This window comes from Tamandua tetradactyla, chromosome 20, assembly GCF_023851605.1.
Source record: "Tamandua tetradactyla isolate mTamTet1 chromosome 20, mTamTet1.pri, whole genome shotgun sequence".
NCBI classification, from domain to species: Eukaryota; Metazoa; Chordata; class Mammalia; order Pilosa; family Myrmecophagidae; genus Tamandua; species Tamandua tetradactyla.
Window position 1 is genome coordinate 51,281,804 of NC_135346.1, and position 23,178 is coordinate 51,304,981.

Genomic DNA, 23,178 nt, shown 5'->3' on the forward strand with positions numbered 1-23,178 from the left:
ACATCTACTTCAAGTTTTCTGTCTCTGATAGCTCCCAAGGTTTAGGAATGTAGCTCAAATATCCCAAATTTCCCCTAATTGTGCATTATCCAACTCTCATTTTGGATTCTTTCTATAATACTTTTTGATTATTTTAACTTTAATAACAAGAACAATCTAAAGGTCTTGACTTCACTCCCAGCCCCCAACAAGCCAAAAAAAAAGCTCCAGACTTCCCCTTCTCAGCCCCCTGGCCCCCTGGCCCCTCCTCCACAAGGACACAACCCTCACCAAATGCCCAGGTATGCACCTGCGGCTGGCCAGGGGGAGAAGCACTGTCTGCATCTGGATGGACAGCTGTCCAGTGGTAAAGTGACATTTTGCCTTAGTCCATGTTTATCTTAAATTTCTAAAAAGGAATATCTAAATGCTGACCAGAAGTGAAACCATATAAAGTGCCGACAACTTCCATTTTCACAGGTGGATGGGGCTCTGCAGCAGTCCTCAGGGGATCAGCAGGGTTTTCAATTCCTTCCTGAGTGATTATTTATGAATGGAGTCTTGGGAGGTAGAGGAAATTAGACAGCTCATTATGTTTCTTCTGAGACAGAGGTGTGAATGACTTTTACAAAACTAATCAAGCCCAACCTGGGAGCCATGGCCCCATCAGAACGTCCAGTGGCTCTGAGCCCGGTTTCTTCTGACTTTTCTGTGCCTCAGTTTCCTTATCTGCACATTGGAGATAAAAATTTTAACCGGCTCTTGGAGTTTTTCTTAGGCTTAAATGAAAAAAGTCATATAAAATGCCTAGCACTGTTTTTGATATTTGATAGGTAGGTAGTCTGGAAGCCTTAACTAGTGTTATTTTTATTCTCCACGTGGATAGCCCAGTGGTTATCTGAAGCCATGGGCCCACCTGTCTTTTCTCTTCCAGGCTAATCATCCTCTGTTCCTCCAGCCCTTCCTCCTGGCCCCTCATCCAGGGTCTCCACTGACCCCACTCTGGGCACACAGACTGGTAAATGGATGGTGCCTCGATGCCTAGAACAGGGCTCCCTTCCTATGGCAGGTGCAGCACTGTGTTGGGATGCAAGGCTTTGGGCATGGAGTGGGGTTGATTTTCAGCCCTCACATGCACTTGTGCAGTGCACAAGCTGTACAGTCTTACAGGACGGCCCAGTTCTCCCTACCCTCATGTGCTCCTCAGAGCACAGTCTCATTAGTCAGTTTTAAAGATTGCAGCCCAAACTGAATGGAGTCACGGCATATGCTTACCCTCCTGGATTCCATCTGCCTGTGCATATCTCTAGAGGTTGCAAGGAGGCCGGAGGCTGAAGAGAACAGAAAATGTATGTGTTCTGGGGCCTGGATCCCACCCAAACCAGGGCAATGCCTGGTAGAGGACCTGCCACTTAGAAGGCATTCCATACAAAGTTTTTAAATGAATAAATGAAAGCCCAGTTCCATTAACACTGACAGAGGGTCAGGGCCTGGGCTCCTTTCTTTGGAGGGCTCCAAAGGTGAATGCCAATCAAATTGAGGGAGGTGTGAGCCCCTCCAGGCCATCCAAGGAGAAGCAGAGTTACAGAGTGATGAATGCTGTGCCACCCCTCATTCCACTGAGTGAGAAATTATCTGCATCTCTTCGAGACTTCCACTCATTTGAAATTCTCTGTTGTAGAACTCAAAGAAGAGGAACAGCGGTACGACTTTGACAGGCCCTAAATTAAAACCCAGGTCCTTGGACCTTGTGCCCCATCTGTAGAATGGGGATTATAATAATGCCCACCTCAAAGAGTTTTTGTGACTACTGACCAAGATAATCAACACAAAAGGCATAACACAGAGTGTGGAACACAGGAAGTACTCAATGGATGGTAGTATCATTTACATATATGGTTAGTTTTTATTTCTGTGTCCACTGCCCTGTTAGACAGTGAACCCATGGAGTTCAGTGTATTAATGGTTTCTGAATTCAGTGCCTAGAACAGTCCTTTTTGAGTGTATGGATGGATGAGAAGATAGATGGATGGGTGGGTAGATGATTTCAAACCAATCTTCCCATCCATGACACCAGTGCTAGACAATATGAGCAACTTTCTCCCCCTGCTGCCTTAATCCAAAAGAATAGAGAATCTAACAAAGGAAAGACCATATTCTTCTGATCCCTTGCTACTCAAAGTGTGGGCCATGGACCAGTAGCTTGAGCATTACCTGGAACTTGCTAGAAATGTAGAATCTCAGACCCAGCTGAGATTTGCTGAATCAGACTCTGTTGACAAGATGTCCAGGTGAGTTTCATGCACCTTGAAGTTTGAGAAGCACTTGACAAAACCAATGGTTCTTAATGTCGGCTGCATTAAAATCACCTGATGGTGTGGGCAGCAGCGGCTAGGTGGCAGAGTTCTCGCCTGCTGTGCTGGAGACCCAGGTTCGATTCCAGAGCCTGCCCATGCCAAAAAAAAAAAAAAAAAAAAAAAAAATCCCCTGATGAGCTTAAAAAGTCAATACTGCTCCCAGAGTCCTACCCCCAAAGATTTTGAAGTCACCGACCTGGAGTGGGCATTAACTTTGTCAAAGCTCTCCTGCTGTCTCCTGCTGATTTAACATGTAACCTGGACTAGGAATCACTGGTTTGGCTGAGCTCAGGCCCTGGGCTGCCTCCTACCCTCCATCCTTCCTCCTGGGAGGCTGTGAGAAATCACACACCAAGCCCTGGGAAGAAGCTTCATGGCGTGGCCAGTAGGGCAGGAAGCAGGGCTGCAAGTGACTGTCCCAGGAGGAAGCAGGCACAGCTGCAGCTGAGCCAGACAGCTCTAAATCACAGGCCAATTTGCATCTCTCCATCAAGCGCTGGGGAGCTTCCCATGGCGAAGATGGATTTGTCTGATCACAGGCGCCTTTTGAGGTATCATCTCCTTGCAACCTGGCTTGGCTTCTGGGAGGCAATGACCCTCTTTCCTTTCTTCACCTTTAACCTCCCAGGGAATCTTAGGACTTAAACTGCCACAAGGAGAGTAGCCAGAAACAAATCATGTGGTCTGGTTAAGCCTTGTCTACCCTCCTCACCCCAGATGCCTGAGAACATGCTGCAGTGTTTCCTGTGGGACAATATCTCCCCCCGATTGGACAGTGATTGGTTTGATTCTCAAGATCACCACGTACTACTTGAGAGATATTGAGAAGGTCATTTAACCTCTCTGAACCTTGATTACTTCATTTGTAAAAGTGGGGGATGGGGGGAAGTAATTTTTTACTTACCAGAATTACCATGATCATTTGTTAAGAAAAAGTGATTAATGCAGTATCTAGCATAGAATAAGTGATGAAGAAGTAAGATTTTACTTAGAGGAAGAATTAGTTAAGATTTTAATGATCTGTCTCTCCCTACTTGGCCTGTGGGTGGTCTGAGGGTAGGCCTGATTCATACATTCATATCTTTTTCTGTACCACCAGTGCCTACCATAGTTCCTATTAATAGATGCTTAAGTAATGTCACATTTTAATTGTTTTTTTAATGTAGAATTAATACACAAATGTTGTAAAACAATTTCAAATAATGTATGAACATTTAAATTGAAAAATGGCCATTGCCCACTTCTATTTCTCCGCCCAGACCTCCCTAGTCAGAAGCCGGCACCAGTAAGAGTTGGCAGTCTGTCCTTCCTGACCTGATTGTGCACATTTTGAAACACACGGGGACACGTGACCCAAACATGCATTTGCACACATGTGCACACTTGGCAGTTGAAAGCATAAATGTTGAAATCATGGGTTGGATCTTGTTCCATCATGTACCAACTGTGCAGCCTTGGACAAATTGCTTGACCTTTCCCCATCTGCAAAACTGCCATCTCGTGCGATTATGCTAGGGATTAAATGAGTTCAGGTTTGGACATGTTTAGAATAATGGTAAACTCTACATGTGTTGTTTCAAGAAAGCATAGCTGTTGTTCTGAGACTGGCTTTTTTCACTTAACTATATATTTGATAGAGCTTTTCATGTGAAAACGTACTGATCTCTCCTATGCTTTTTAATGGTTTCACAGAATTACATTTTGTGGATGTGCCTTCATTTGTCTAAATATTTCTGTATCAATGGATATTTAAGGTGGTTTCTACTATTTCACTGTAAGTCACAATTTACAGGTATTATAAATATATCCTGGCATACTTGGAATATTTATATAGAATATATTCTCCAAAGTAGAATTGCTGAGTCAAAGGAAATACACATTTTAAATTTCGAAGGATGTTGCAAAAATTGCTACCCCAAAAGAGTTGTACTGATTAACTTCCATATATGGATGTATAAAACTGCCTGTTTCCCCACACGATAGCCCACACTGGATTTTTATTTAATTTACTTTTATTTTTCCCATTCTGATGATGGAAAAACATTAAATACTTGCTACCCTGTATGGATAAACAAATGTATGAATGAATATGTGAATGAACAGATGAACTGACACATGAATCTAGGGGAACTTGAATTCACTGGCTCATTTTACTTGTTCTCCACCACCCTCACCCACCCAGCACCCTCCTTCTCCCCTTGCATGTCCTCACTGCCCTGCTCCTTTGTCCGCAGCCTGATGGAGTGTGCAGCACAGCACCCCAGTATCGCCAGGTCAGTGGAGAGCTTTGTGAACCTGGTCAAAGGCCTCCTGGAGAAGCTGCTGGATTACCGGGGTGTGATGACAGACGAGAGCAAAGACAACCGCATGAGCTGCACCGTAAACCTGCTGGTACGTGGGCCTCTCCGGGACCCCCACCACACATACGCGTGCATGCGCGCACACACACACGTGCAAATGAGAGTCCTGGGAGGATGAGCTTTGGAATCCCTGCTCTGCCATCTGCTAGCTGTGCGTCTCTGTATCACCTTTCTATGCCTGGGTTTCCTTATCTCCAGTGTGGGAATAATGATTCCCGTAAGCACTTGACACATCGTGTAGAAGGAAGATGGCAGTACCGAATGGTTAAGAATATGAGCTCTGGAGTCGCACAGCCCTGGGTTCTCATCCCCCCTCTGCCGATTAATAGAATGGACAAAGAGGCTCTCTGAAGCCTAAGCTTGCTGATCTGCTGGATGGAGAATAGAATAGTACCTGTTTCATTAGGCTCTGAGATTCTTACCCATGATTAAATGCTCAATACATGTCGGTTTCCTTCTCCCTACAGAATGTAGTAGGGATAAATAAAATTTATAGAAAATTGCTTCAGGCTAAGCTAACCAAAGCAGCTAATCCCAAATTCAAGCTCTTAACCATACATCACATTCTGTCCCAAGGGCCAGTTCCCCAAACAGGCACCACTTGTGTGTTCTGTGATGTAGTTGTGGACAAATAGTAGCAGCCAGGGTGCTTCATATCCACCTGTGTCGGCCCACCCTAAAACGTTTAAATTAAGCTGGCGTAAATACCATGCGGCATCTGCGTCAGCCTCCCTGCCCTTCCCAGTACCCCCAGAACAAAAATCCTATCCTCATTGTACTCTCTGCCTACCATAACTGGAATGTTTTTAAAAAACAATTCAGATATTGCCACTGTTTTTTCGGAAATCCTAATGGGAGTTTAAAAGTCCTGATTACAGCAGAAAAGAACACGTTGCTAATAACTCCAGCAGGACCAATTTACATAAAGAGCACAAAGAGGGGTTTTCCAGGAGTTTGGCAGTTTCCCTCTACGGAGAGACAGAAGGTGGCCAAAGAAGATGTCCTCTAATAGTCAGATGATTATCAGGGTGAAAGCTTGGGCCAGACAGCTCCATAAGTCAGTAGACCCTACCATGAATGGGTGTGTACCAGGGAGGAAGACAGGATGGGATCTGGAGTGCCATGCAGTTCTACCTTCTGCTGACTATGGGACTAGGAACCCATTGCCTCCCCCTTCTCTGAGTCTCAGCTGCTTCTTCTTGAACATGGGTACATTGGATTAAACCAGTATTTTCTTGCAGCGTGGCACATGGGTTTGATGAGGGGCTCCTGACTTGGGATGTCCTAGGGGCTTGCTTACACATGCTATGGGATTAGCATTTCTTGTGGTGGAGCCCAGGATTGGCACTGGTCCTGAGCTGGAGCATGTGAGAGGCTTCCTTGGTATTCCCAAGTTTAAATGTTTATGGCTGTAGAATCCCATCATAACTCCCATGATGGAGGAAAGGGTGTAGCTGTTAAAATCAGAAACACAGTCTTGGTTTAATCATCATGGCAAAAATGATAATGGCCTTTGCTATATGCCCGATCATGTAAGATGCATGGTTATCAGTCGGGTCCATGGTGAGCCACACAGGCTGTTTCTCCTCTCCCTAGATGACGAAACAAAGACTCAAAGGTTTAAAATAGTTGTCTGAGGAACACTTATCAACAATTCATCAGATTCCAGCCCACATCTGTCTGAACTCAGGCTTGAGCTTTAAAAGATCAAGTAGAGCTGCCTTTTGAAGTAGACTCTGTCGATGGGTGTGACTCACTCCTGGCAGCTCACCTCTAGTTGCAACAAACAGCTCCTCATCCTCCTAATACAGGAGTGACTGGGATACCCCCTCTGGCTCTTTATAGTCTAAGGATCAGGCAAATGATTTTCAAGGCAGAATCTCCCCAATGAAGCTGTTAGTTATGTTCAAGAAAGTCAATTTTGTGCCCCCATCTCAGGATGCCTAGAGAGTAAACAGCCTACTTTCCCTCATTTCCATCACTGAGCCCCCTCCCCTGCAGCTCTGTAAAGAAAGACACTCATCACTGTTTTTCCTTCCCTGCTTAGAATTTCTACAAAGATAACAATCGGGAAGAGATGTACATAAGGTAAGATTTTTGTTTGATAAAACCCAAACCTGCTGTTGTCACTCCCCTGCTCAATGTACATCAATAGCTCCCTGCTACCTTCAGGATAGAATTTAAACTTTCTTCTCACCAACCAAGGCTTCTCTGATCTGATTCCTAGCCATTTCCTCATGCCACTCTTTTACAGTTAGCCCCATAAAAGCACTTGGAGTTCTCTTATCTGCTATGTTTTTCTGCTACATCCACAGATCATACTTTCCGTAAAAGTAAATACCTCATGGGCTGAGCTGGTTTGTTACATTAATATTTGTTGCAGGGCTGACATGGGAGGCCCTAGTGCAAGACTCCATAAGGCATCTAGTATGGAAAAGATGCATGATGCCTGTCTCCTTTAGGCATTTAAAAGGTATTTATTAAAATACATCATGAAGGAATTTTGGGGGGGGGGGGGGTCATTAACCTGGAGCAAAGAATTCCTTTGCCAGTTTTTCTCAGTCTCATATTTTTTCTCTCAAGTTTTTTCTTATTATTGTTATTTTCACTCATTATAAAAATAATGCATACATACTCATTACAAAAACAAAAAGAAACACTCATACAATCAAGTTGGAAAAATGAAACTCTCATAATCCATACATATTTCAAGACCCTTTTATATTTAAATATACATTGAATTACATACATGTGTATTTTTTACAAAATAAGTTCACATTGCTCGTAATTTATTTTTTGCTTTTTTTTTTGAGTTAACAAAAATTCCATGTCAATAGATGATTTCAACATTGTTGTGAAAGAAACTATAAAATTCTCTTTGTAGAATATACTACATGATTTATATAGCCAGTCCTATGTTGTTGAACTTCTAGGCTGTTTCTGACTTTTACCTGTCATAAATAGCACAACAAAAAAATTCTTGGAAATAAATCTTGATGCATATCCTTCCAGGGTTAAGCAATGAGACAGAGTCTTCCAAAGGCTAAGGAATAAGACACTTATACAGCATTTGGCACATTCATCAAAGGGTGGAGACTCCAAAACTAACTCAACTCTGCTATTATTATAGATATTTTAAGGTACTTAGTTTAGAATTATTCCAGAAATAGAAACTATCATTTGTAAAAATTAGTTCTATAGATTGTCCTGAACTTTAGATGGTATTTATAACAGCGTCAGGCATGGATGGCATAGCGGAGTTGTGCAAAGCTTTGGGCTCCAAAACACTAGGGACCTTTGTTTTCTCTCTGACCCTGGATGAATCACACAGTCTCCCTGGGCTAAGGTTTCCCCATCTGTAGAATGTTCCCATACTAGACTTCTGTCCTGGTAGTTTTCAGGATTAAAAGAGAAAATATTGGTAAAGTTCCTGGCACCTGGTTCCTTCCCTCCAAACTCTTTTCTCTCCTTCCCATTTTACAAACACAGATAGTGAACCTCAGTCATCCATGAGAATTGAGATCTGAGCCCTGTGTTAATCTAGGAAAGCCACATTTGTCTGACCCAGAAATTACAGGCATCTATAGTCTGAAAAGCTGATCTGTTTGGCAGACATAGTATTGAAAACATTTTAAATTCATTGCCAAAATTGAGAAATCTGGAGATGTACATAAAAATCGAAATGTCCATCTTCTCGTGAAGATGTGACTGTTCTGGGCACTATACCATCCTGGCCAGCGCCACCTGGCCTGGGTGGTGGCACCCCCTTTCGACGGCTGTGGCACTCTGTGACAACATCCTCCCATTCACCTCACCACAGCTGAGTGCCTTGAGGTGTTTGAGTTTGTAATCCCTGGTTGAGCCCTTCAGGATGTCTCCTTTCAGGCACCGTAGCAGATCATCAAACCCTTGAGTTGACAGAGGGCACTGTGGCCAATTAAGGAATTGAAAGGAGCAGGATGTGCTCCCTCTGGCTGGACCCATTGGCCAGGGTCTAAGGGACCAAGGGCAGGTGGGAGGAGATAAGGCAGGTTGAAGCCAAGTGCACAGGTGTTTCTAAAGCCGGGCCACAGATTCCACAATCCCTCCTTGCATTGTGCTTGCAATGACTGACTGATGAGCAGAAAGCCAGGGGGATGGAAAGACCATGTCTGTGGAGGCAGAAATAGCTGGAGTCAAAACCTGGCTCTACCTATTTTTAGCTCTGTCTATTATAAGCTAGGTCTCGGTTTTCTCATCCGTGAAAGGGTTGCTGGAAGGATGAATTCATTTGTCAAATGAATAGATGAATGAATGCACATGCTTCTACTGGGCTTCTCCCCCTCTCATCTCCTTTGCCTGCAGATCCCAACTCAACCATCACGCTGTGGAAACCTTCCTGCAAGCCCCTCCCCTCCCCACCTGGATAAATCCTGCTCCCCTAGTGCCATAGACCTCTCCTTCACCACATCAGTCACAGTTCTGTTTTTGCAATTCTTTATTTGACTATTTGGTTCATGTCTGTCTCTTCTGCTAGACAGTAAACTCCAAATGGCTGAGAAGGGTGTCTGGCTTAGCCTACCATCTGTCCCTCGTGCCTAGAGCAGCATGGTGCTCAGTGCAGCTCTGCTGAGGGAATAAACGAGTGAGCAAAAGTCACTAGGGCCTTCTCACTAGTTATCAAATAACCACCAGGTGGCCACTTTTCTCCCTCAAAATCTTTGGCAGCCCTCGCCCTGCCTTCTGGCAGTCCACATGTGGCCCACTGGCCATGTCTTCTGTGGATGGGGACACACACATCAGCCCACATTTGGGCTGTGATGCCTGAGAAGGCCTCTTGTCCTCAGGGTGAGATCATTGGACAGAGAAGAATCTTAGCCCAGTTGTAGAAATGGCCTCTCATTTCTGCGAAGAGCTTAAGGGCACTGCGGCCCCACCTCTCCTCTTCACCAGGTTCCTACAAGTTGGATTTGAGTCAATGCTCCTACTGACCTGCTTCACCAAAGTGTGGTTCTTTGGTTCTGACTTTCATTCCCATCAGGGGAGAAGGTGGGAATGTGCTGTGGAAAAGCTTAGTTCCCAGTGATAAAAGCTGCCCTCACTCAGCATGGGCATGGGCTATGCTTTCTAATGCGAAAGCAATTACTGTGAGTGCGCACTCACATGTAGTAACAGCAGTGCTAGCTGACACTGCTTGAGCCTTTTCTATGTGACATCACTCAGCCCTTTGTGTACCTGGAAACCCTGTAGATAGGCTTTCTGAGAGTGCCATTTTACAGATGAGGAAACTGAGGCACAGAGTGTCATCGTGAACCAATCACCTAAGAATTTACCAAAATCACTTCTCTTTGTTCCTGTTCCTGTCCTTGATACCCCCCAACTGTGTGGTTATCCCAGGGTTCAGAACTGGGACATAACTTCGCAGAGGGTCAGGGGGTAGAAATGTGATTGCATTGACTGGCAGATCAGCTCTGCTGATAGCTCAAGACCTCCCTCCATATAAGTTTCCATTCTCTAACCCTGGTCTACTCCCTTTACTAACAACAACAAAAAAATCACTTTCTTTCAAGGAGCAGTGAAGAAGGGTGGTAGTTGTCCTTTTCCATGCTGTGACTCTTTCATGCTCCTGGAGTTGCAAGGATGTTTAAGAACTTGGACTCCGAAGGCAGTTAGTCTGGGATCTTGCCCCAGTTCCTCCACTTATTGGCACATGACTTCTGACAAGTTGTTTAACTCCCCTTCCTTTATTTCTTTTACTCATCCCATTGCCTTGGCCAGACCCTTTGGCCTAAAGTTGAGTGCTGGCTGGGATGGCACCTAACTTCTCCAGGCTGTAACTCTCTTATCTGAAGTGGGAATCCCAAACAGATCTATCTCATAAGGCTGTAACAACGATTGAATGATTCCAGGCCTTTCAAACACGAGCAGAGGACCTGGCAGTGCACAAGCACCCAACAAATGTGGGGTGCTGTCGCTACCGCCTATAAAGGGAGTGCTCAGCCAGGGTAAGGATGGGACTGTGATCCCAAGAGATGTTCTGCCTGGCTTCTCCCTGTCCCTCCCAGCTGCCTTTTAATCCGTTGTGCCTGGAAACTCAGAATATTTACCCCCGAACAGGTACCTGTACAAGCTCCGTGATCTTCACCTGGACTGTGACAATTACACGGAGGCTGCCTACACGCTCCTTCTCCACACCTGGCTTCTCAAGGTATTGCTCCTTCAGTGAAGGGGCTTCATGGAGGGATATCACCAGGAGCCCTCAAAAGCAAGCTGAAGAGTTAAAAGAAAGAGAAAAACGAAAAAACTCAGTCAAACAAATTTTGTTTTGTTCTGGATCTCCAAACTCTGGACCTGACAGGCAACCTTTCTGCCCTTCCTTTCCTGGCCACATAAGGTTTTGAGTGACCTTTACTTTTAGTGGCAATAATAACCCCCTCTCCCCAAGATATGTTTGTTGTTTTATGTAACATCCAAACTGCTGTCAAAGATAAATCATCAGTGTGCTCACTGAGCTGTTGTCCTTCTCTGGAAAATTTTGTTATAGCTGGGAAGAGTAAGAATGATTTCCTTTGGCTTTTGAAGGAGGGGACCATGTCTTCCAGGGGTTCAGGGAAAATCCCTACAGACCACACACAGTGAGCCAATAGAGACTCAGTGAAAACCAGGAGGCACTTCCTGAATGAAAGTCACAAACCAGCATCTCTCCAATGGGTCACCGGGCCCAGAGTGGCTGCAAAGCTTCATGTTGCACCTTCTCAATGAGGTTCTAAACTCTCACATTTGCTCGTTTGTCCTTTTAGTGACATGGGGACCTCTAAACCCTGGGTATCTATACCTCATGAGGGCAGCCTCCCCTACAGTGGTCCCTTGAGTTTCCAGGAATGAGCTGAGTGGGGAGGGAGGAGAGAAGGGAAGACAGTGTCTGGGAAGAGTAGTTTCTGTCTTTCACCTCGGGGAAGGCACCTCTCAGCCACCCCTGATGCCTGTGTCCCTCTTTGCAGTGGTCAGATGAGCAGTGTGCATCACAGGTCATGCAGACGGGCCAGCAGCATCCCCAGACCCACCGGCAGCTGAAGGAGACACTCTATGAGACCATTATAGGCTACTTTGACAAAGGAAAGGTAATTTGTCCCTGGCCCACCTTCCTCTGTGGGCAGGTGGGTCCTCTCCCATATCTGCACCACCCCTCTATCCACAGGTCTGGTCAGCTTTCTCCAAATACCTATTCTAAATCTGGTCACTTCTCTCCATCTCTTTTCCTACCACTTCAGTCCAAGGCACCAGCATCACTCACCTGGACAATGCAATGGATCCAAAGAACCTCCCTTCTCCCCCTATTATCTCCAAAAGACTGTCCTGCACATAAGAAACAGAGTGATCTTAAAAGATATATTGGGCCATGTCATTCCCCTGTGTACAGTCATCTCAGTAGTTCCAAGTTCCACTTGGAATAAATCGCACCCTTCTTCCCATGGCCCATGAGACCCTGTAGGAATCTGACCAGTGCTCTCAGTTCGTCCCCGCCATCTTCTCCTTGCTTACTTGCTCCATGCCCAGCTCTTTTCCACCTGAGTCCTTTGCACTTGCTCCTCCTAGTTTGGAACATTCTTCCTCCATAATTCCTATGTCTGGCTTCTTCTCACTGTTCAGGGCTGTGCACCAATGTCCATCCCCAGGGAGCCCTTTCTTGACCACCCTCGACAAAGCAGCACCCTTACTGCTTTTTCAAAGTACTCATCACTAGCAGACATCTTTGTTCATTTTGGTTTGACTTTTTGGCATCTGGCTCCACACTTTAGAATGCCAGCCCCCTGAGAGCAGAGGCTTGATCCTGTCTATCGCCAAATATCCAAAGCAGAGAACTGCCACATGGTGCCCAATAAATGTATGTTGGATAAAGAAATGAATTGAACGTGTGAGGGATACCGTGGGTGCCACTGCTGATCAAAGAGCAAGGACTCTTGTTCGGGTCTGGTCAGGAGTTGGACAGACCAGCGGCTTCCCATCCTCTAACTTTCCAGTGGAACTTCGGGAAGCGTGGACCCAAATCCTTCCATCCTATGCTATAGGGGTCATAGCATGCTGGCTGAGTGCTGAGCTCTGAGCTGGACAGCCTGGGGTCCTCCACCCTCTTAGACTGTTTCTCTGTCCATACATGAGAGATACTAGCTATAGCCACTTCCTAGTTTTGTTATAAAAATTAAGTAAGAAAATGCACATACAGCACCAAGTATAGTACTTGGTACATAGCCATGTCTTTTTCCATTTTATATATCATCATCCTCATTATCCGACTCTGCCTTCAAGGCCCCAGTTCACTGGCCACTTCCTCTAACAAGTCTTTCTTGAGTCATCCAGCTTCCCCACAGCCCCGCCTCACCACGGAATTGCAAGACCTTTTACAGGCCAGCATTACAGAATATGATATTTAATTATACTCTGTCTTGTCACTGCAGTTCATTGCATTTGTCTTAGTCTGATCTCCCCACCTGCCCTGGAAAGATAAAATGAGGTAATGTCTGTAGAAGGACTTACACATTCCCAAGAGTTGAGCAGATACAGAACACTGTTTTTATAATTTATGATTATAAGCCTCTTGAGGGCAAAGACTCCACAATCTCTTGAACCTCATGCCCTGATGAGCATCAAGGCAGAGCTTCCCATTTGTTTATCAGCAAAGTAAGTTGGTGAGAATTCTTCAAGGACATTTTGAGCATGATCCTCAGCAAGTTAGGCAGTTCCACCTTCTCTGTGCCAAGTAGGGGTGAAAAAAGCATGACCCCCCACCTAAGGAGCTTACCATCTGGTTGGTGAAAACAGACATGGAAATAATTATCTTTTTTGCACATTATCTTTTGATGTTGTATAATAATGGTACAGGGAAAGGGATGTCACCAAAGTATTGTGGGCTTAGAAAGGAGAGAACAGGTGGATACAGCTCAGCCTGAAAGTCACTTCTGTGATGGCCTCTAGAAGGAAGTTATGACTCCTTGGCACCCGTTTAGCTCCCTTTCCCTACTCCTCTCCTCATGGAGCTTCATTACTTCAAGCACATATAGTGGCTTTCTACTCCATAAACTTGTCTTTTCACTGCTGGAGGACTCCTATTCATCCTTCAAAACCCAACTATCCCATCTATTTGTGTGTACAATTTACTTACGTGAGAGCAGAGACTGTCTTTTCCCTCATTGTATTTAATATAATGAGGGAATATATTAGATCAGGTGCCTAGATTCCAGTAGGTGTTTGATAATGAGTATATGGGGCTTAGAGAGATCAGTGACTATCAGAGATACCATCATCCACACAGCAGACCTGGGAGGAAATCCCAGGTAGCTGACTCCCTGCCCCACCTACCTCCCTGGTCTCTTAAAGCACGGGAAGAACATTTCTTTTCCCTATGCATATTCTGGCAGAGGGTCAGCAAAGACTTCCACTGGGGTCAGTTTCCAGGCCCCAGGCAAGGGGAGTTCCCATCACCTTCATGTTTAGGTTGAAGAGAAAGCTCCAGCCCAGCCGGGCCGGCCGACTCAATTCCAGCTGGCACATACGTGCTTTCAGCTGCTCCCTATGCCGCCCATGGATTTACAGCCACAGTTCCTCCACTTGGCACTTGGTTTTATTTATTTTTATGCTTGGGTGCAGACAGAGCACTTTTGTTACAAAGTACACCCTGCATTTTGGCAACTTTCCTTCTGTCCTCCCCCAGCCTCCCCCAGCTACTCCATTTAGGTGCATTTTCCATTTTAAGTCGAATGTGAAATGTAATGGGTGTCCCTTGAGGTTGCCAGGCTTGAGTCTGCCTTGCTTCTCCCTCTGTCTTTCTGCAGAGTTTCCTCACTTGCTGCAGTCTAAGGTACTGGAATGATCTACGTCTCTTACATCAGAGCGGAGAAAAAGTGTCCGCTAGGCCCAGGGTTTGATTTTTCAGGAACTTTTTTTTAAAAGATAGAAAAGACCTACTTAAAAATGTTTTCCTAGCCACCCCAACTTCCTCCTCTGCTCTCCCCACCCCACCCACTCCCATAAACCGAATCACCCCATTAAGAAGTGATAGGGCTGGCCTTCAGGAAAGATCCCAGGACTGAACCCCAAGAGAACTTAGTTGGCCCCCCAGGTTGCCCCTCAAAAAACTCTCTGATCTTAAGCCAACCCATTCGCTTCCCCGTGAACCATTTCTCTTTGGAAAATGGGACCGATGCCTCCCCTCCCACCCCACCACCCTGGGGAAGCTGAGGGAGTCAAAGGTTTAATTTCCAAGACGCTGGTGAGCCAGTGCTGGGTGGAAATGAAGTGTGGCATCGCAGAACCTCTGCATCCTGGCTCTGCTTTTTGTTGGGCATTTGACCTGGGCCAGGTGACTTTGCTTCTCTGGGTCTCGGAAGCAAAGATGCTAACTGTTACCTTTCAGAATAGCTGTGAAGATCCAGGGAACAGATTAATAAGGTGCTTAGCCCAGTCTGTTACTCCTCCGTTATGTACCATGAAACTAGGATGAGGGGCCTGAGGAAGGCTCATCTGCTCTGGGAAGTCCCCAGGAATGGGTCAGAGGGAGCCTTGTGTCCCAGCACCAGGAGGCAGAGCCAGCCCAGGGGCCCCGCCTTAGCTGGGGCTCTGCACTCCTGGAGGCGCTGCCCCCACCCTTTGTGTCGGTGACATTTCTGTAGATGTGGGAAGAGGCCATCAGTCTGTGCAAGGAGCTAGCGGAACAGTATGAAATGGAGATCTTTGACTACGAACTGCTCAGCCAGAACCTGGTAAGGCTTCCCGGGAAGGGGCCGTGGGGAAAAGGGAGGAAGGGAGATGGAAAGGGAACGACACGCAGGGCCTGAGCACCCCAGTCCGGAGCATCTCCCTACCGGCTGGGGACATTTCCAAAAGGAGGCATTCTGGGAAAACTCATCTGCGGCAGTTCCTCTAACAGAGCACTAAGTACCTGCGTGGCGCTGGGGCTGCGGCCACGGATGCTGCACAGCCAATAAACGCTGCGCTATGTTGGCAGTAAAAGTTCCACAAATCACTAAACCAATTAAATAAAAACGCAAATTTGTACTTCTGATTAACAGATAAATCACATTAAAATGCTCCCCATCTGGCCGTTCCCCATTAGCTCCCCACTGCTCAAGGTTTGGTAGGGGAAGTGGAAAGTGGGGGTGTTGGGGCAGGGAGGAGCCAGCCCGCCCTGCTTCTACTGCAGATGCCAGGATTTGGCCGGGAGTCGGCCTCTGCGGGGAAAATGCAGAACTTTTTGTCTGCTCCCCGCTCCCCATATTTCCTGGCTGCCTGAGAGTCAGGACCCCAGGGCCCCATCTTAGTCCATTTAGAGAGACCAGTCCAGCTGTTTCCAGGGAACTATAAACTGACAGAATTTTGGGAGAGGATTAATAGCTCTTTGTTTTTCTGGGGGTGGGGTTGGGGGAATGGTATGATGTTCTTGTTAAAAGCAAATGAGCTGTTTTCATTGTAGGTAAACTGTGATGCAAGCACCACACGCGCACTTGCACCAAGAGATGCTATTATCTGTCCCACTTTCATCTCTACTTAGATGTTTGCATTCATGGAGGCCCACAGGCTCCTCCAAATCAATGCATTCGTGCACAGAAACACTCACACAGCCAGGACATATTCATGCGCACACAGACATACACACACATCTGTGCACAGAGCCACATACACACAGGCACCTAGCCAGGCTCATGCACATGGAACTGTATATTGTATCCAAGTTAAAATGCCATTGATTGTGGGTGCACTATTCTTCTTTACCACTGTCATGATTTATGTCTGGCCAATAGCAACTGTAAGATGCCATCACATGTAAAGTAAGATGCAAACAATTTCCAGAGATGTTAAAATATGAAAAATATATACCCCTGAGAACTGATGAGATGTTAGGTTTGCAGTCACAGGATGGCACATCTATCAGGAAACCCTCCTCCATCCCTATAATTTGCAAATGTCCCTCTGTGTATGGAGGTGGAAGCAGAGTGGCGATGGCATGCACTGTAGACGCAGACTGTGTTGGTTCAGTTCCACCTCGTGCTGGCCATGTTACGAGATACCAGAACTTCATTTGCCAGATGAAGAAACTCATGGGGTTGATAATGCAGGTAAATGAGCTAAGGCAGTAGAGTGATTTGCACAGTGCCTGGTAAACTGGAAATATAGCTTGTAATATTATATTTGAGACATGCCCACAGGTAGGCACAATGTGCACGTGGCACATTGCTTTTGGTATGATAATAATCTCCTTTCCATGCCCTCAGATTGGATGAATGGGCCTTCAGTACACATTTGTGTTATCACTAGCTGTGAGTGTTCTTCTTTCAGATCCAGCAGGCAAAATTCTATGAGAGCATCATGAAAATCCTCAGGCCCAAACCAGACTACTTTGCTGTTGGATACTATGGCCAGGGATTCCCCTCCTTTCTGCGGGTGAGTTTGCAGGTGACTCAGATACCGGGCCCTCTGGCCTTGGCACGTCAGCCATCCCTGTGGTTTGGGGAATCTCCCGGGCAGACACCAAAGCCATACTCTCCTGTGCCCAGGAGCTGCCTCCACTCCCAGCCCTCTTCTGTCATAACCACCAGCATCAGCTGCCCTCCTGTCATTCTCTAACTATGCAAGGATTAGAGCTGCCTCACTAGGTCGTGAGCTCCCCACCACTGCAATTAGGTATTCAAAGCAGTTCGATGGTCTCTGCTACCCAGCAGATACTGTAGAGCAGTGGTTCTCAGACTATTTGTTCTTGAGAACACTTTACTTTCTTGAAAAAATTACTGAAGACCCCAAATAATTTTTGTATTTATAGGCTATATCTATTGATATTTACTGTATTAAAAACTAAAAACAGAAAATTTCAAAATATTTATCAATTTGTTTTAAAAATAATATTAAATCAATTATGTATTAAAATAAATTACATGTTTGGGAAAAAAGGCTCTATTTTCCAATTTAAAAAGTTTAGTGAGAAGAACAGCATTGCTTTACATTTTTGTAAATCTCTTTTAATATCTGGCTTAATAAGAGAAACTGGATTCTGATAGTTGCTGATGCATTCAGTCTGTTGTCATATCATCCAAGTGGCCTCTAGAAAACTCCACTGTGCACTCATGAGAAAATGAGAGTGAACAAAGCATTTAATAACCAAGAATTATTATGAAAATGGTTTTGACCTTGTAGACGCTGGGGAAGGTCTTTGGGACCTTTGAGGGTACCTGGCCCACAGTTTGTGAACCACAGCTGCAGTGGATTATTCACCCATCATATAGACAGTTGGATTAGGTCAGCTGTTATCTTCTTTCCAGAGTCTGTGGCTCAATTCTGAGGCGAGGGAAATAAGAATTAATACCTCTCATGATGTGTCAGCTAGATAAGGGGAGAAATCACTCACTGTTCCCCACCAATGTGAAAGCCAGAGTTGGCTATGAAAGAGGACATCATGAGCAGCAGAAGCAGATGGCGAGGGTTTGCTCTGTGAGATGCCCTCAGAAGTGGCTCCTAAACCAGGTTGCCCATTAGAATCCCCTGAGGAACTTGTTGAAGACAGTTTCCTGGGCCCAACCCCCATAGCTTCCATTTCAGCAGATCTGGAGCATGACCTGGGAATCTTGACTTTTAAATCTCCTTGGCTCCTCTAGTGAGTGCAGATACGGAGAGCTAAGTAACAGACTAGGGTTTAGACAAAGTAACTTGGCAGCCCATACAGGCAGCTCAGATGGTCTAGAAATAATTTCTCAATCTCAGGACTAGTGACACTTTGGGCCAGACAATGCTTGATCATGAGGGGTTATCCTGTGCCTCGTAGGATGTTTAGCAGTATCCCTGACATCTACCCTCTAGATGCCAGCGGGACTCTCCAAGTTGTGACAACCAAAAATGTCTCTAGACATTGCCAGATGTCCTCTGAAGGCAAAATCCACCCCAGTTGAGACCTTCTTGTATAGAGAAGGCTATCATGGTTGAAGAAGGGTAAAGAGTGTTTTTCCATGGAGCTTGTATCTAGAACCCAGGAGATGAAGAGACTGAACTCTGGTCCCTTCCAGCCCCCAGGCTCTCAGGAAGGGGCCTCAAGGGAGGAGGGAACTTTTGCGGACATATAAATAGGAGAGCGGGTATAGCACAGTGAAATTCGAGTGGGAAGTTTACTCTAGAAGGTGAACATAGGATGGCTCAAAGAAGAAAGCTCTCAGCATCTACGATCGTCCCTCCTCTTAGAAGCAAACCCTTGGAAGAAACAGTGTATTTCAGCTGGAAGGGTAGTGAGTGGGGCTCCTCCTTTCACTGGTGGGGAAGCTGAGATGAGAGGGATCTACCAGAGGTCACCACCGGCTCATGCTCATTTCACACATCTCTCAGCTTTGCTTGGGCCAGGTCCTCCAAGCTCAGGCCCTGCGATCTCTGACAGTTGCCATTTCTCTGTAGAACAAAGTGTTCATCTACCGGGGGAAGGAGTATGAGAGAAGAGAAGATTTCCAGATGCAGCTGATGAGCCAGTTCCCCAATGCAGAGAAGATGAACACTACCTCGGCGCCTGGGGACGATGTGAAGACTGCGCCAGGCCAGTGTATCCTTGGAGAATGCCCCAGGAAGGGGCAAGATGTGGGTGGTCCCTGTCTGGGATTTAGTCTGCAAAGCCCCAAATTGGAGCTCATAATCAGTGCAGTGGTGCCAATCTTAGATGTCCAGGGTGGGATCCAGAGAACCCATCTCTGTTAATTCTAAATATTGCATTGACTGATTCATTCATTCATTCACTCATTCATTCTTGTACTGAAGATTATCAAGTCCTAACTCTGTACCAAGCATCATGCAAGGCAATCAGATATAGCACTCACACTGCTTCTGCCCTCCTGAAACAACAGTAAGACATTAAACAACTAAGTATGGTATAAAATATTTGTTTATAAAAATGTGACAAATGCCAGGAGGAAGCCATGCTGGGAATTATGGTTGATAAGGCAGAAAAGGCTTCCTTGAGGAATGTGACATATGTGGCAAGTAACCACCCCAAGGCTAATGGGAGGTGTGGAGAATGTCCCAGATGGAGAGGACCGTCCTGTGCAAAGGGCTTAACTAGGAAGGAACACAGCAGGTTGCAGGAATTGAAACGGCTCCACGTTGCTCTTATAATGAAACCACAACTCCTGAGCAAGGCTGGCAAGGCTGTCCGTGACCTGACTTCTCCCTCCCTTCCCAGTGTCCTCTTCCCCTACTCATCCTTCCCCTTGCTCAACTCCCTTTGGCCGAACTGGCCTTGTGTCTGTTCCTTAAATGTGCCTGGCTTGTTCCCATATCAGGGCCTTGGCATTTTCTGTTCCCTCTGCCTGAATGCCCCTCCCCCTCCTTATATGGGCGGCTCTTTTTTACCCTTCAGGTGTCACTGCCTAGGAGAGGCCTTCCCTGGACATCTTACTTAAAGTGGGCTTTTCTGGGCATTGCATGGCCCATATTATCTCAAAACCCTGTTTACTTCATGATCTGTCATTATCTTCACTGAATATAGCTGGAATGTCAGCTCCATGAGAGAAGATCCGTGCTCCACCTGTTCCCTGCAATACTTCCTCCGTTTCCCGCTGTGCCTGTCGCTCACAAAACAGACTCTCAATACATATTTGTTGATTAATAGAAAAATAAGAGAAAACAAGAGAAAGAAAAAAGAAAGATGAACAAACAGAGAAAGGAGGGAAGGAAGGAGGGAACCGTACATGGTAGACACAGGTGAGAGCAGAGAGGACATGACATGATGCTAGTGAGTTTGCAAGGCGTGGTGTAAACAGGTTCTGGCACAGCAAGACATGGTCTCCACAGGGCCAGGAGCTGAGGCCTGGGAGGGGGCAGGGCTCAGGGTGGCGGTGAACAAGGTGAACAGGGATACGGAGCCCAGCCTGGTACCCCGCTTTGCACCCGTTAGCACAAATTAAGTTACTGCCTTTAAAATGGGGTTGACAGGTCGCATGGCCAGTATGCTAAATCTGTGGAACCTTAATCTAAATATTTTTTCCTCGGGTGATAAATATTCGTCTGTAACCTTTTCATTATGCCTGCCTGCCCTTCATGACTGCTCCAACGTGGTTATTTGCAGGAAGAAACCCAACTGGATGGGGTGGAGGGGTGGTGGCTAGTTACAAATGCGAGTTTGTACAAATGTGATGCCAGATTAAAGCTAAGGCTCTTGTGAGTGAGGATCCTGAGGGTGAACAGCTCTATGGCCTTGTACCTTGGAGGGGGTGGGGCAGGGGAGGGAACATGTATTCCTGGGCCATATCATTGTATTTGGGGCCCCTAGCCCTGAGACAGTGCCAGGAACCTTGTGGAAAGGAAAGAGGAAGGACTGACATTTAACTAAATGGCCTGCATGGGACAGAAGTCTTTATAATCATTATTTCTTTAATCCCCATAGAGCCCTATAAGGTTGGTGTTAATTTTCCCTATTTCAAACAGAAGAAATATGGGGGCAGAGAGGGAAAGCACCTTGCCTGTGGTCACAAAGCTAGTGAGTGATGGAATTGAGATTTGAACCCACGCCCTAACTGGCTCTGAACCTGTGTTCTTGCTATTATGTTATCATTTCTTTTTTTTAGATTAATAAATAAGCAGAATGTTTTTTATTAACATTTACCATGTTCTGGGCATTTTACTTGTATTGCTTCATTTTATCCTCATAATAACGCAACAAGTCGGTTATCATACTTAGCTGCATTCTGCAAATAAGAAGATTGAGGCTCAGAGAATTTAAGCAACTTGTCCAAGGTCCTGGCCAGCGATGGTGGAACCAGGAATTGAACTCAGGCCTGCTTTTTGCCAAAATCTGAGTTCTTAACAATCCTGTTCTCTTGCCTTCGCTGTTGAATGTGCGGGGTCTGAGCATCACCGTTTCTAGTAAGCTCTCTGGGGATGCTGATGCTACTGGTTGGGGGACCACAGTTTGATTAGTGAGTAGAATGAAGAGCCCTGGGCTCAGAGTCAACGACCTGAATACAAACCCCTGCTCTGTTCTTACAAGCTGTGTGACCTTGGACAAATAGCCTGGTTTCTCCAACCTGGGTGTCTGCATCCACAGAGTGGGGGCAATTTATGTCAATAACATCACTCAATAGAATTGGAGAGATTAAACCAGAGCAGGGTTAGAAGAACTCTGCAGTTGATTGAGTGCTATAAATTCACTGGATGGTATTGTTGATGATAATACAGCAATGATAAGAATGGTTAAGTGTCACTAACCAAACTCTGTTAGCCTGGGAGAGGGTTGCCAGTGCCAGGCAGTTCTGGAAAGGGCCATGGTGACCACTAACTGGCTATTAGGAAATAGCTGGCAGCAGAACTTGGTCACTCAATAAATACTTGTCCCCGAGAGCCTGTCCTAGAAGGTCTCGGCCGGGGACCCGCTGGGCTGAGCACTGCCTCTGCAGCTGGCAGACATTTCATAAGCCCTTAACTGCAGGGACTGCAGATATCCAGTGTTTCACTGTCCAGCCTGTCTTGGATGAGCACACCAGGTTCAAGAACAAGCCGGTACCGGACCAGATCATTAAGTAAGAGCCGCATGTCACTGGGAAGAGGGCTGGGGAAAGCGCTGCCAGACTGGGCTAGTAGCAGGTCAGCCCCAAGTGCCTTTCTAGTTCCTTCTCTGTCTTCACCAGTCAGCTCCCCATTTTTCTCTTGGAAGGAGAATTGCTCCCACTTAGCCATTTGGGTTCTGACTCTACTCCTCAAAATGGTGAAGCCAGAAGTGGACAGGAGGGCCAGGATTTTGGCTCACCTTGCAACCAGCGGACCTTCAATAAGCATCTATTGGATTCACTGAAAATTGGACACAGAGATGCGATTGCACAGATGGACCCCGAGTGGCCTGCAGCCAGGGAGTGTGGGTGGGCAGGCAGCAGGCAAGATGAAGGGCAGGGGAGGTGCTCTTGCTGAACACACTGTCCCCCAGAGACATCTCTCAAACATTTGCCAAGGATGTTCAATGACAGTGGATGCAGTCCGACTCTGCTGGAGGGACGTGAGAGAAAGCAGTAGAAGAGTAGATGCCGATCTTTCAATACGAGATTTTAGTGCCAGGGATGAGAGCATGAGGTGGGGTCTGAGGGCATGAGGCATGCCCCTCCCCCCAAATGGCAGGCTCACACCCTCAGTCCAGGTACCTGATATGGCCCCTTGAGTGTCTTAGAAAAAGGCCTTCCCCTCTGGATGGACTAGTCAGAAACAGAGCCCCTCTGGGAGAAGAAGGAAGGCCTTTTCCATTCACGGGAAGCAGCCCCTTCCAGCAGCCCCACCCCCGTGCAGGCAGCCGGGCAGGTGCAGCTCAGCCTCCCCCACCCTCTTGGTCAGGCATCTGGTTGGGACCTCACTAGGGATACAGGAAGAGTGGGTCAGGGTTTGGCTGGGACACCTAAAGAATCCATGAAGTGGTGGGCCACTGTGGCTCAGCAGGCAGAGTTCTCACCTGCCATGCTGGAGACCCGGGTTTGATTCCTGGTGCCTGCCCATGCAGGAAAATA

General features: G+C 46.3%; 1 protein-coding gene across 3 annotated transcripts in view; it reads left to right on the plus strand.

Annotated features, from left to right (window-relative positions):
* DOCK2 (dedicator of cytokinesis 2) overlaps positions 1-23,178 on the plus strand; it is a 446,749-nt gene that overhangs the window by 402,533 nt on the left and 21,038 nt on the right. For all 3 annotated transcript variants that reach the window (XM_077137614.1, XM_077137615.1, XM_077137616.1), the window contains 8 exons: positions 4,571-4,727; positions 6,744-6,784; positions 10,793-10,883; positions 11,677-11,796; positions 15,343-15,432; positions 17,006-17,110; positions 19,100-19,241; positions 22,128-22,209. In XM_077137614.1, coding sequence (XP_076993729.1) covers positions 4,571-4,727; positions 6,744-6,784; positions 10,793-10,883; positions 11,677-11,796; positions 15,343-15,432; positions 17,006-17,110; positions 19,100-19,241; positions 22,128-22,209 — 828 coding nt within the window. The remainder of the gene's footprint in view (positions 1-4,570; positions 4,728-6,743; positions 6,785-10,792; positions 10,884-11,676; positions 11,797-15,342; positions 15,433-17,005; positions 17,111-19,099; positions 19,242-22,127; positions 22,210-23,178) is intronic.